A 15,084-nucleotide genomic window follows, 5' to 3' on the forward strand; every position below is an offset into this window, starting at 1 on the left:
GCGGTTTGGGACCGCGGCCATGTTGTTGTCCTCTAAAAGAAACCCGACGGCGCCATCTTGTGGATCAGAGCGACTACATTAAAAGATAAAAATTTCTGGTGACGCGGTGATTAAAATTCGCATTAAACTAAACAACAAACTCATAATCTTATATGACTGAAATCAGTAAGTCAAATTAACGAATCTCCGAAATAGAAACACTGTCTTTTTCGTTCTTTATGATCCTTCAGTCAAACACTTCCGGGTTTGTTTATTCAGAGAACTACATTTCCCATCACTTTCAAATCTCGCGAACGGAATCACGGAGGGCCTTGTTGTCGCGTAGTATCGCGAGAGTAGCGCATTGCTCTCTAGGCAAAGCTGTCAGAGAGTGAAGGTTTGAGAAGGTGGTTAAGAATTACTGAAATCCTACTCTGTCGTTTCTGTGAAACTGCGTAAATGTTGCGATCTGTGCTCTCGTAGAGGTGTTTTTACAGCCGGGAGAAGCATAATAACGCGTTAATAAGCCGAATTGTAACGGAGAAAGCGAGTGTTATCCAGCTAGCTAACAATAAAAAACAGGCAAATGGCGTTGAAAAGGATCCAGAAGGTGAGTAGCTGATGCTCATGGCCGGCATTGTGCAGTTTTCCAAATGTTTAAAATATTATATAGAATTAATAATAAAACATGGTACTAGTTTTTCGCCCCATTATTGTTTTCAGTGTGTACATTGACAAATATAAGTATTTTATCATGAATTAACAATTTGCGGAACACAAATATTTTTCCTATAATGATAATATATCTTCTCAGTGTGCTTATATAAAAATTTAAAAAAATATTTTAAGTCATCCGTAATGCACAGCAGATGGTTTTGATCATCTTACTTCATGTTATTGTCTGTAGGTTACCGAGTGACGAGGATATTTATCGTTTTTTTACACATAACACACGATTCTGACTGCTTTTATACACTTTTACTGATGATTTACTTATCTGTCGATTTAAACTGACAGGGAAAATTGTAAAAAAAATTCTTAATAATAATGATAATTTAAAAAAAATAAAATCCTGTGCAGGAGTGTTTGCTAGTGAATGGGAGCGAATGGTGTTTGCGCATGCGCACTGAGCTCCTGCGCTCAATGTCGACGCGGCCATATAAGGCTGTACAAATAGGGCCAGTGGGACAGCGAGGGTATTTTTATCAGATTCACCACACTGTCCACATCACCTACCACCTCAATCCCACAATTCTCCAACACTCCCATCTTATTCAACACATTCCTCATTTAAAACAAGCTTCAGATCAGCTCAGTGTGGAGCTGCACAGCACTAAGTATCAGATCAGAGCTGAAAATCTGCCCAGTGTCTCTATTAATATCATATTCTGCATTTATTTTTACACACAAATCATGTACAATGTTGTATATTGTTGTATTTATAGTCTGTAATATCAATATTCTGATAAATTACATACTAACCATACCAGCGACTTCTCAAGAAAACTGCCATGTTATGAAAAATAATTTTAAAATATTATTAAAAAGGTAAACAGTTTAATAATTATTATTTAAAAGTTATTTTTGTACCGTTTATCGAAATTTTTTAGTAAAACTATCAAAAATACTAATGAGTAACAAATAATTTTTCATGTGTGCAACCTCTGATTTGTACCCAGGGTTAAGCTGGAAATATGTGTTATTTATTATTACTACTTTTACTATTCTTATTAATAAATGTATATATTTATAATAATAATAAACATTATATATTTATTATTTATATTTTATAATATTTAAGGATGGCACTGACATCTCAGAAACCCGTATTGACATAACAGACGTTTTGGAATCAATAACTCAGTGGATTTCAAATATTTTAAAGTCATTTAAACTAGTAAGAAATTTAGTACTTTAAGAATAATTTAAATGAATAATAATTTAAAATTTAATTTTTTTTGTACTTTTTATCATCATCCTTTAGTAAAAAGGCAACAAAAGAAGATTTTTCATGTTTGCAGCCTCTTATTTATACCCAGGGTTAAGCGGAATATTTATTGTTTTATATAATGTACAATGTTTTATATAAATGTATTGATATTATATAAAGATGTTTAAAAAAAACACAAAATATGTTTAATGTGTAATATTTATATAATGTATAATGGTGTATATGTATTTATTTTCTATATGTAATATCGATATTGCAAATAAATGATAAAATGAATAAAATATTAAAAATACCAGCCACATCTCAGTATCTTAAGGAAATGGTATCTGAAAGGGTGTTAAAATTTATTTAAAAAAATAATTTAAAAGGATAAAAATAAAATTAGTGAAATGAGCAAGAATATTATAATGGATATAACGAATATCAAAGGGATTTTCCATGTGTGCTACATCATAGTTCTACCCAGAGTTAAGCTGAAAATCTGTTCAGTATTTTATAGGAATGTATAATATATATATTATTATTATTTATATTCTATTATATTAATATTGTGATAAATAATATAAGATACGAGCAATACTAGCGACATCTCAGAAAACTGTATTGCTGTGAAACTGTTTTTGGAACCAATAACTGAAAGAATGCTAAAATGTATAAAAATTTTAATAATAATAATAAAAAAAGTTTTTATACTGATGATAAACAGTTAGTTTACTTGTAGGAAAAAGGAGCAAAAAAAAAAAAAAAAAAAATACCAAAGGATTTTCTATGAAAAAAATATTAAAATGTGTTTGTATTTTAAATATTTGAAAAATACTTTAAAAATGTAAAATAATTTAATGTTTAATTTAAAATTAGTTAAGTAATTACACATAATATCATTTTGTACTGATTCTTAACACACTTTAGTAAAACGAACACAAATACTAAGGAATAACAAAGGGATTTTACAGGTGTGCAACATCATATTTATACTCAGGGTTGGTGTAAAAAAAAAAAAAGATGAAGTTGGGGATAATTTCACGGGCTCAAGGAAACAAACCAAAATGAGAAAAAAATTGCGAGTGTGCTTGGGGAAGTGGGGTTTAAACTGTCACACGGGCCTGAATTTTTATTTATTTAATTATTTTTGGAGGCTGAGAGTAATTTAAAAATAATATAATTACTGTGGATAGGAATTGCCAATGACTAAAATTAGCTGAGGAAAGGAGGGGAAAAGGAGAAAAAGAAGAAAAATGTTTATTTGATAGTTGTATTTTTGCCCGTTCTCTTGAAAGGTGCCAATCAATTTAGAGGTGACGCCATTTTAATATATTTTCTTTATTTTTCTAATCTGACTGCCCACCACTTAAAACATCTTCACCAACGAAAATGGAAATAAAATAAAAACAAAAATAAATAATAAAATAATAAAATGTAGTCATGTAGATTTGTAAAGTACTCTACACATTAGTTCTAGCTTTGCCTTTCCTTCTGATAATGTAGAATATTTGTATTATTAATATTTATTATTTAATATTGATAGTTTGTATGTTGACAGTGTAGGCAGGAGGTGAGTGTAGACGCTCGAGTGGAGAGTTATTGAGGAGTTTTTTGTAACAGACAGCTGGCGAACTCTCACTGCTAACTTTAGAGAAGCCTTTTCTGGAGCAGTGACTCAGGCTCTAAGCTCCACAGCGTACAGAGTAAACCCGAGTACACTCCGAGTAATGCCTTCTCAACGTTCATCACACAGCATACAGAGTAAACCGGAGTACTCTCCGGGTAACGCCTTCTCAACGTTCATCACACAGCATACAGAGTAAACCCGAGTACTCTCCGAGTAACGCCTTCTCAACGTTCATCACACAGCATACAGAGTAAACCCGAGTACTCTCCGAGTAACGCCTTCTCAACGTTCATCACACAGCATACAGAGTAAACCCGAGTACTCTCCGAGTAACGCCTTCTCAACGTTCATCACACAGCATACAGAGTAAACCCGAGTACTCTCCGAGTAACGCCTTCTCAACGTTCATCACACAGCGTACAGAGTAAACCGGAGTACTCTCCGGGTAACGCCTTCTCAACGTTCATCACACAGCATACAGAGTAAACCGGAGTACTCTCCGAGTAACGCCTACACTCCACATCACACAGCATACAGAGTAAACCGGAGTACACTCCGAGTAATGCCTTCTCAACGTTCATCACACAGCATACAGAGTAAACCGGAGTACTCTCCGAGTAACGCCTACACTCCACATCACACAGCATACAGAGTAAACCGGAGTACACTCCGAATAATGCCTTCTCAACGTTCATCACACAGCATACAGAGTAAACCGGAGTACTCTCCGAGTAATGCCTTCTCAACGTTCATCACACAGCGTACAGAGTAAACCCGAGTACACTCCGAGTAATACCTTCTCAATGTTCATCACACAGCGTACAGAGTAAACTGGAGTACACTCCACATCACACAGCGTACAGAGTAAACCCGAGTACACTTTAAGTAACGCCTTCTCAATGTTCATCACACAGCGTACAGAGTAAACCAGAGTACACTCCACATCACACAGCGTACAGCGTAAACCCGAGTACACTCCGAGTAACGCCTACACTCCACATCACACAGCATACAGAGTAAACCCGAGTACTCTCTGAGTAACACCTTCTTAACGTTCATCACACAGCGTACAGAGTAAACTGGAATACTCTCCACATCACACAGCGTACAGAGTAAATCCGAGTACACTCCACATCACACAGCGTACAGAGTAAACCCGAGTACACTTTAAGTAACGCCTTCTCAATGTTCATCACACAGCGTACAGAGTAAACCAGAGTACACTCCACATCACACAGCGTACAGAGTAAACCCGAGTACACTCCGAGTAACGCCTTCTCAACGTTCATCACACAGCGTACAGAGTAAACCAGAGTACACTCCACATCACACAGCGTACAGAGTAAACCCGAGTACACTCCACATCACACAGCGTACAGAGTAAATCCGTGTACACTCCACATCACACAGCGTACAGAGTAAATCCGTGTACACTCCACATCACACAGCGTACAGAGTAAACCCGAGTACACTTCAAGTAACGCCTTCTCAATGTTCATCACACAGCGTACAGAGTAAACCCGAGTACACTCCACATCACACAGCGTACAGAGTAAACCCGAGTACACTTCAAGTAACGCCTTCTCAATGTTCATCACACAGCGTACAGAGTAAACCGGAGTATTCTCCGAGTAATACCTTCTCAATGTTCATCACACAGCAGATTAGATATCAAAGGAATCTAACTTTCAATTGGAGTTAATTTATTATTAGGTTATTATTATTATTATTATTATTATTAACATTAAATTTTTTTTAAATGTCCTGTTTCTCTAGAAACGTTACTCACCTTGATACATTTACAGTTATTACTATAGTACACTGCAGTTACACCCTGATACCCTCCGTCTCTCTCTCTGTCTATCTCTCTGTCTATCTCCCTTCTAGCTGTTTGTGTCTGTCTGTATATCTATCTATCTATCTATCTATCTATATCTGTCTGACCAACTACCTATCTATCTATCTATCTATCTATATATCTATTCAGTTATTGGCACCTCTAGAATTCTGAACATGATGTAACTGAAGCACGTCCCCATTTATATTCTACTTGTTTCATTTCATCTACGTGTTCAGGGACTCTAAAGAGGTCACCCATGACTTCCTGTTTAACAAGACCACAAACACGAGACGGGGTGCCAATAACTGTGACACATGTTTTATGATAAGAGTTTTTAAAAACTTCTTAGAATAAATCTTTTGCACTTAAAGGCTATATTTGCGTATTGTTTTCAGTGTGAGCTTGAGCAAATTAACCCCCCACAACCTTTTGAAACCCATCTTTACTGAGGGTGCCAATACTTTTAGAGCTGATTCATGGCTTGTGTTGCATGAGGAATAACTGGAAAAGTTATTTGGAGCTTGTTTTTTTAGAGATATTTTTAGAACTTGTTTGCGTAATTATTTTACACATCAACAGAAACAGACCATTCTTTGAGAACTTTCTAAACCGGTTCTCTGAAAGTCTCATTTATTTATTTTTTGTCGAACTTTTCAAGCACGTTTGGCAGGAGTGTGTATTTTTAATAGCTAAGGGATGCGTGGTGATTTCATTTACTTCAGCGCTGAAGTTGTGGTCATACCAAATTAGCGTGTCTAACTCTGAAGGTGATTTGTTCATGGTATTTATTTTTAGCGGTGCATACTCATCCACTCACGCTCTTTCAGTTTCTATTTTTGTGCCGCTTTTTGGCATGAATTAGTTGTTGGCTAGAACGTGTTGAGTAATCTGAGATCCCGTTCTTGAAGGTTCTGGAAAGACCTGAATGCTCTGATTGAGCACCAGGAGATGTTTGTGTTCTTAATATTTTTTTTTTCTCCACAGGAGCTGACGGATCTACAGAGGGATCCTCCTGCCCAGTGTTCAGCCGGACCAGTGGGAGAAGACTGTGAGCAGTCAATTCATCAGTCAAACTTTATATGAATTCCTTCATTAAAACATGAAACATCCACTTTTATTAAACACATTGGCTATGAAGTGTGTAGAAATTGTAATCGTGTTGTTTTCTCTTGTTTTCAGTGTTTCACTGGCAAGCTACGATAATGGGGCCGGTGAGTTCGTATTTTTCTCCTTATAGCTTTTCTCAATTTACATTTTATATTCTTAGATTTTGACCTATGCCACAATGCACATAAATATTATTTTTATAATTAAACCTCCTTTTTGTAGTGGTTTATTGGTCTAATACAAGAACAAACCTAATGACCCATTACTGAAGTGGATGTGCACAGAGGCCACGCCTCCTTCACTGTGACAAACAGACACATAGGCCACGCCTCCTTCACTGTGACAAACAGACACAGAGGCCACGCCTCCTTCACTGTGACAAACAGACACATAGACCACGCCTCCTTCACTGTGACAAGCAGACACATAGGCCATGCCTCCTTCACTGTGACCAATACACAAAGGCCACACCTCCATTACTTTGACTTATACACAAAGGTCACACCTCCATTACTTTGACTGATACACAAAGGCCACACCTCCATTACTATGGCTGATACACAAAGGCCACACCTCCATTACTATGACCGATACACAAAGGCCACACCTCCATTACTTTGACTTATACACAAAGGTCACACCTCCATTACTATGGCTGATACACAAAGGCCACACCTCCATTACTATGACTGATACACAAAGGTCACACCTCCATTACTTTGACTGATACACAAAGGCCACACCTCCATTACTATGACCAATACACAAAGGCCACACCTCCATTACTATGACCAATACACAAAGGCCACACCTCCATTACTTTGACTTATACACAAAGGCCACACCTCCATTACTATGACCGATACACAAAGGCCACACCTCCATTACTATGGCTGATACACAAAGGCCACACCTCCATTACTATGACTGATACACAAAGGTCACACCTCCATTACTTTGACTGATACACAAAGGCCACACCTCCATTACTATGACCAATACACAAAGGCCACACCTCCATTACTATGACCAATACACAAAAGCCACACCTCCTTTACTATGACTGATACACAAAGGCCACACCTCCTTTACTATGACCGATACACAAAGGCCACACCTCCTTTACTATGACCGATACACAAAGGCCACACCTCCTTTACTATGACCGATACACAAAGGCCACACCTCCTTTACTATGACCGATACACAAAGGCCACACCTCCTTTACTATGACTGATACACAAAGGCCACACCTCCTTTACTATGACTGATACACAAAGGCCACACCTCCTTTACTATGACCGATACACAAAGGCCACACCTCCTTTACTATGACTGATACACAAAGGCCACACCTCCTTTACTATGACTGATACACAAAGGCCACACCTCCTTTACTATGACTGATACACAAAGGCCACACCTCCTTTACTATGACTGATACACAAAGGCCACACCTCCTTCACTGTGACTGACATGCAGAAGCCACACCTCCTTCACTGTGACTGACAAACTGAGGCCACGCCTCCTTCACTGGAGCAGTGTTGTGTTATATTTCCATGCAGTGACTGTAATATTACAGTATTTAAACCTGTGCTGGTAGATTTATTGTTTTTGTTCTCTTTCAGAACGACAGTCCTTACCAAGGTGGCGTCTTCTTCCTCACCATCCACTTCCCCACAGACTACCCCTTTAAACCTCCCAAGGTGAGTCGTGTAATACCTCAGTCAGTGTGGTTTGAAACGCTTGTTAAGATGGAATTAAACGAGGTCCTAAATGAAGACATGATGTGTCCGATATGAATCGGTGTTTATTGTGCTCTAATTTTTGCGTACGTTCGTTCACAGGTCGCATTCACGACAAAAATCTACCATCCCAACATCAACAGTAACGGCAGCATCTGCCTCGATATCCTGCGCTCGCAGTGGTCTCCTGCACTCACTGTATCGAAAGGTAAGCGTTTGCTCCACAATTATTGGCACCCTTCGTTTGTATAAATTGTATAAAACACTGATTGTTGTTTTTTTTCCCCCTTCAAAAGTATGTAAGAATGTTGCAAAACTATTGACACCCTTAAGAAATATTTCTTCGTCATTGTTGTAGTCATGAGACTCCCGTTTGAGGAGTCTGAGGTTATGTAAGTGCGACGATGTTAACATTGTTCCTGTCTTGCAGTTCTGCTCTCCATCTGTTCCCTGTTATGTGACCCGAACCCTGACGACCCTCTAGTGCCCGAGATCGCACACACGTACAAAGCCGACAGAGAAAAGTGAGTGAGACGTGTGCTGAATCTGTTTAAATACATTATATAAGACACACTGTGGGTATATACTGGGTACAGTATATACAGGTGGCTGACACCAGAACGGTTCTGGCTGTAAACCAAATCACAGCTTTAAATTAATGCGCACGTGCTAATGCGTTATCGTTACCATAGTAACAGCTCATTCACAGGGACATGTACAGAAGATGCTCCACTAATGATAATCATTGGCAAATTTCTGTGCAATAAAAGGAATAAAACCCTCAGGAACATGCAGTTAATGGAAAATAATCAGTGACTCCGCTTTATCACACCATGCCGCTGTTGATTATTTTCCTATTACAGCACGCCTTAAGTGATTTATTCCTTACGTATTGTCCTTGTAATGAGCGAATGTTTCTCTTCTCGTTTTCCTTCCTCCAGGTACAACAGACTAGCGAGAGAATGGACGCAAAAGTACGCCATGTGAGAGGAGTGCGTACGTCTGCACAAACACGGCGCAGAGAGCGAACGCACAGAGGAACCTGTTTTAACTTTTTTAAACGCGAGGAGAACGAAAGAGCGAGCGAGAGAGAGAGAGAGAGAGAGAGAGAGAGGGTTAGATATGGATCAACACCGACACTTTGACTGGGAGGAAGCAGAGAGAGCGGAGAGACCCGAGAACACCACCGCACACCGGCTGTGCGCCGTTATCTCAGAGCCGCGCCCGGAATTCCGCACAGCTTGGAAAACACTCGGGAAAACCACAAACCCGGGAAATTAGACTTTTCTGACTTACTTTTGTGACATATTGTTTCGGAGTGTTTCTCAGTGTCTTGGGTCGCTGAACACCGGAGATGCAGGCGAAAGGCTTCGCTCACGTACACACCGTCTCCGGGCATTTTCTGTACAGATCGCGCGTGTGGTTGATTTTTTTTTTTTTTTTTTTTTTTTTGTTCCTAACAGTTTACACTCAGGGGCACGGTACGCTTCATAAACCATTACAGTATTAACAACACGACGGTTCCTCTTCAAGCGGAACCTCTTCTTTATTAAGCGAGATTTTGTTTATTGAATGTTAAAACTAAATAATAAAGCAGTACGTCTGTATTAGAGAAGCCAGGACAGGACTCAGGAGTATACGTGCATGTCCCGTTTAATCCCGATTATTCAAAGGAACCCTGTTTTACATTTTTGTTTTGCTAATTTCCCATTTTCGTGTTATATAAAAAATATAAAATGTCAGTTAATTGCTATCAATTACTATTAATTCGTGTGTTACGATGCATAAAACCTGGTAAAAAGAAAAAAAGATATATCACATTTCTGGGAATCCAGTGTGTTTACATGCACTTCAGTAATCTGGTAATGGAAAAACTCTGTCTGCAGTAATCAGATTTCATTCTAAACGCATGACGTCAAAGCTTTTACAATCTCATCTAATCTAAACCGCCACATTTTTTAAAATATATATAATTTCGGGGGTTTTTAACATTGGGAAACTTCACAGAACATTGTTTTCTGTTAAGTCTCTAGTGGTAATAATAATAATAATAATAATAATAATAATAAAGTTCATACATTTTGGATGAAAAAAACAGAAAAAGAAAGATACGGTACATGGTGATATTTAACACGCATCATGTATTTCCGAGATAAAAATCCGTCTTTTTCGGAAACCAGCATAAAGGACGTCGATTATTGATTCTGTTTTGGAATCCCGAAGGCGCCAGGAATACAAGAGAGCAAATTTATCCGTGCTCTCTGGACGGGAGGGGCTTACTCTGTCTCCTCTGTCAATCACAATGACACTAGCCAATCGCAGGCATCTGTGAGGTCGTGTATGTGGAAGAGGGCAGATAGCGCTTGAAAAGATGCGGTTGTCTGGCTTCATGTGTCTCAGAGGAAGCACATGTTAGTCTTCATCCTTCCTGTTTGGTAGCTGTCTCATGATCGGGGAAAGCTGGTGGGCGGGAATTGGCCAAACGCAAATTGGGGAGAAAACGGAGGAGACGAACTACAACAACACTATATCGTATTGTTAGCGTGCATGTAAACACACACAGCGATTTGAATTCATGAAACGATCCATGTTTAATTTGCAGTGAAGCGAACGTTTTAATGATTCCAAAACGGATTAAACGGGACGCACAGATTCCATACAATGTGATACGACCGTATTTTGTTATACGTCTTGAGTGTGTATGGTAGAAATGTATGTATGAGAGAACTGACTCAGTATAACAAGGACAACTTGTGCTTTATTTTCTGAAGTGGTTTTGGCTGTTTGTTTGTTTTTTTTTTTGGTGTGTGAATGTTGCCCTTAACCCATGTTTCTCATTACAGGGTTAAGAATGGTCGTATAACACCCAAGCCAAGTCCTCATCCTCTCCCGTTTCCCACCTCATGCAGATTTTATAGCCCTAAAACCACATATGCATGTTATCACAGTATATGTTTAGGTGAGTGTTGTCTTTTATTTGGGAGGGGGGAGGGGGGGAATCGAGGCCAATTTTCGTACGTTCGTCCGTAAAATTCAGCACGTTTGCTTGTTGAAAACCTCTCGGAGCAATACGGTAGCTAAAGCAGGACTGTGAATATACAAACTCCACCTTTTTTTCAGTCTAAAGTGCTGCTCTTTGGAGCGTGATTTATATCGAATCCGAGCGAGAGCGTAATCTTTAGTAACAAATAGCCGCTAATGTTCTATACTAGCTTAGTGACTGAGTGTAGATGTCGTGTGAGCAGCACAAGGTGTGGACTGAGGTTTCCTGTGTTTTGGTTTTTAAGCCCTTATTAAACCCGAGGTACCTCTGAAGTGGACGGTGAACTTTGATGATGGGGTTCTCTGGGTTTAGTCCCAACAATAAGCTTCCACTCGAGTCTCCCATTCTTTCGTTCACGCTAGCAAGCATCCGTTTATTTTCTCTGTATGTGAAGAACACTGAGCCAAGTGACAGCTTGATTTTGTCAATTCTTTGCACATTATGATACAACGATGATGCTGTAAAGCGACAAATGGTTGGTGCCTCTGATGAGTGTATGTAGCTAGTGCAGTTAGGGTGCTTGGCTAATCAAAGCTAATACAAAGCCTAGCACAGCCACCAGCGACAACGGTAGCAATCACTACACGCCCACAAGAGATACGAGCAACGTGTTTTCTGCTAGTTTGAATATAGGATCATGTTTCTGATCTCCTGAAGCAAGGGAGGGAAAAAAAAACCATGCTACGTTTACATGTTGCTGTTGAAAAACACGTCGGTCCGAGTTTTATCTGTAGCTCAGAACTATTTGGTGTTGTACAAGAAATCGAGACAGCTATTCACGTCAAATCGACTAATTTCTTCATTTATCAAGTTACCGTTCGGTGGTTAGCTGATGATGGCTGAAGTATGTTTATTATTACTTGGATCTTTTCTCTATTCGACTCTATTCTCCCTGCATTCTCTCTGAATAACGTTTAGCAACTAATCGATCATATCCGTTACAATAGACTGAATTTGTGAATTAGCTTAGCTTAGTAATTGATTTAGTAAATATATTGGGTTTCTGTTGGTCGGTGCATTGTTTTGTTTTGTTTTTTTTTCTCCTCATCAAATCCAGGAACTGGAATATGATGGTGTTTGGTAAGCAGAATACCAAAATACTTGGAGTTTGTGCTTTTTGTTTTATTTTTTCCCGCAAAACCTGAGCTTTCACTGAGAATAAGGCACAATTTGCTGACGCGTGAACGCTGTCTCAATCTCCGGTCCACCTGATGATGATGGTCTGGGGTTGAATAACTCGTCGTTATGTTAGCACAATGACCAGATTTCGAGATGTTTGGTCAAGAGCAAAACCTTAAAATCGATGGTAGTCTGGGGTTCACATGTAGGCAAAGAGGAAAGCCTTCCACTCCCGAGGCTTGCTGTTGATTGGTTTTGGTTGGACACGTCATGCGGTTACTGCAACGACGACACCTTTTGTGGTGTTCTGAACACGAAAACGTCGCACAAAACGTGTGTCCCGTTACAACCTTTGTGGCTAAACATCTTCTGAAGAGAAAAAGGGGTGTTGTTCAGCCCACTGCCGAATATTAATGACACGACTGGAAGAACCAATAAGAACGTGGTCTCGAGTTTTCTGTGGATTTGGGAATGAATGAATCCTGAGCAAGTGGGAAAACACTGTAAGTCATGTTTTTTCCAAAGGGCCGCCTGCTGTATAACGTTTAGCACCACATACCGTATGTAAACTTGTGAGTTGTACGCCATCATAACCGCCTGGCTTTGTGCATCATATACACTCTTAGGAAAAGAGGGTTCCTCAAGGGAGCTTTGGATATTTAAGCGTTCGCTCTGAGACTTTGAGGGATCGTCTAGCGCGGTGGTGTTAAACTCAAACTCCGCCCGGGTCACATCAATATTTTTGTGAGAAGGGCCTTAATGTAAAGTTGTTCATTTCTAATGTATTCTATTAATTAACACTAATAACCAGCCCTGAAAGCTGAATAGGATAGTCGAATAAAGCTATTCAACTCAATGACTACACTATACGGACAAAAGTATGTGCTCCCCTGACCATCACACCCATATGTGGTTCTTTTCCAAACTGTTGCCACAAAACTTAGAAGCACACAATTGTCTAGAATGTGTTTGTACGCTGTAGCTTTACAGTTTCCCTTCACTGGAACTCAAACCTGTTCCAGCATGACAATGCCCCTGTGCACAAAGCGAGCTCCATGAAGACATGGTGTGTGAAGGTTGGAGTGGAAGAACTCGAGTGTCCTGCACAGAGCCCTGACCTCAACCCCACTGAACACCTTTGGGATGAACTGGAACACCGACTGAACCCCAGACCTCCTCGACATCCCAACATCAGCGCCTGACCTCACTAATGCTCTTGTAGCTGAATGAACACAAATCCCCACAGCCACGCTCCAACATCTAGTGGAAAGCTTCCCAGAAGAGTGGAGCTTATTACAACAGCAAACACAGAGGGGAATAAATCTGGAATGGGATGGTCGGGGGTGCACAAACTTTTTGCTGTCTAGCGTACATCTAAAAATTCAAACTGCTCGAGTGATCATGTGTGTGTGCTAGAAGGACACGACCGTTTTAGAGTTCTGGATTTAACCTTAATGTTTGTAAGAGTGTGCCTTCGGAGTTAACTCACTGGTGAACTTCCTGTACGCTTTTTTCTGGAGTGTTTCTGAATGTATCCTCTAAACGCTGCTTCTGTCTGGATTGTTTGCTGCTTCTTTTTTTTTTTTTTTCCTCCCCAGTTAGTGAACTTGAAATTTTGTTCTCACAAGACTGCACTTTGTCATTGCTAGCCCTGGTTTTATAGTTTTTATTGTTGTTGAAGTTATTTATTTATGTATTTGCTATTTATTTGTCATCACTATCCACTACGAAACTACGGTCAGTCATAACGTGACGAGATGTCATGTGACGTGACATCATGTGACGTGACATCATGTGACATGACGTGTTCCTCTCTGCCTGGGTTTTGGACCTCGAAACAGCGCTGGAACGGATCAGTACGGACACACTTTGCACTCTTCGTACAACCTTATCAGGGATCTTCTTCTCCATGCTCCAAGTTCTCGCCTCTCATCATCATCATCATCATCATCATCCTCAGTCAAATCTAGCCTTAACCATCCAACCAGAACTGTACTGTAACGTTTTGCTTTTGCCCTCTGAAGACTTTTGGCAGGAGAGTGCTGCAGTGGACACACACTCACACTCTCTCTCTCACACACTCACACTCACACACATACACACACTCACACTGAACCATGCTAACCTCTCCTGGCTACGTGTTTTACGCTGAACACTCGTGTTAGCCGGAGCAACGTTCTCCTCGAGCTCTCAGAACTGCTGAAACTAACCTCGGAGGTGTTGGCATTAGTGAATAAAGCTCCTTTGGGTTTTATACTTTCTCCTGGATTTACTTCATGTTGGAGTCCTGGTGTGTGGATAGTTCATACGTACGGGTTCTGAGCAATTTCAGCCAATAGATTAGAAATATTAAAAAGAAATAGTTTAGTGAAAACAAATAAATCCATGTACACAACTTCCCCACTACACACAATGTATGTACAGCATGTTTAATGGCTTCAGTTTTGTTAATGTCAAAGTCTTCATTTATCACAAGTGACATTTTACAGCTTAAAATCATTTAAGACATTTCTTACATTTGATATCATAGTGTTAAGGCTTTTTTTTTTTTATTCTGAATCTTCATTTTTCTTAAACAATTGAATCTTTTTTTTTCTTTTTCTCCAACATTCGTAATAAATAGGTGGTCACTAAGGCCAGCATTAGCTTCCTGCTTGTTTTAGCTAGCACAAGGACATGTTAATATGAGGA

General features: G+C 39.5%; 1 protein-coding gene across 1 annotated transcript; it reads left to right on the top strand.

Annotated features, from left to right (window-relative positions):
• Window positions 1–330: 330 nt before the first annotated feature.
• Window positions 331–14,647, top strand: ube2d4 (ubiquitin-conjugating enzyme E2D 4 (putative)). Its single transcript, XM_026945829.3, has 7 exons — window positions 331–589; window positions 6,364–6,427; window positions 6,559–6,590; window positions 8,115–8,192; window positions 8,334–8,439; window positions 8,662–8,755; window positions 9,173–14,647. Exons 1-7 carry the CDS (start codon window positions 566–568, stop codon window positions 9,216–9,218), a joined length of 444 nt encoding a protein of 147 aa, XP_026801630.1. The 5' UTR covers window positions 331–565; the 3' UTR covers window positions 9,219–14,647.
• Window positions 14,648–15,084: the final 437 nt, after the last annotated feature.

The sequence above is a fragment of the Pangasianodon hypophthalmus genome, chromosome 8, assembly GCF_027358585.1.
Source record: "Pangasianodon hypophthalmus isolate fPanHyp1 chromosome 8, fPanHyp1.pri, whole genome shotgun sequence".
Lineage (NCBI taxonomy): Eukaryota > Metazoa > Chordata > Actinopteri > Siluriformes > Pangasiidae > Pangasianodon > Pangasianodon hypophthalmus.

Bases quoted from the DNA above. Each gene is read 5' to 3' on its own strand.
- ube2d4 (XM_026945829.3), top strand. From the start codon at position 566: ATGGCGTTGAAAAGGATCCAGAAG. The intron at 590-6,363 runs GTGAGTAGCTGA...TTTTCTCCACAG, and splicing joins CGTTGAAAAGGATCCAGAAG to GAGCTGACGGATCTACAGAG. The intron at 8,193-8,333 runs GTGAGTCGTGTA...GTTCGTTCACAG, and splicing joins ACCCCTTTAAACCTCCCAAG to GTCGCATTCACGACAAAAAT.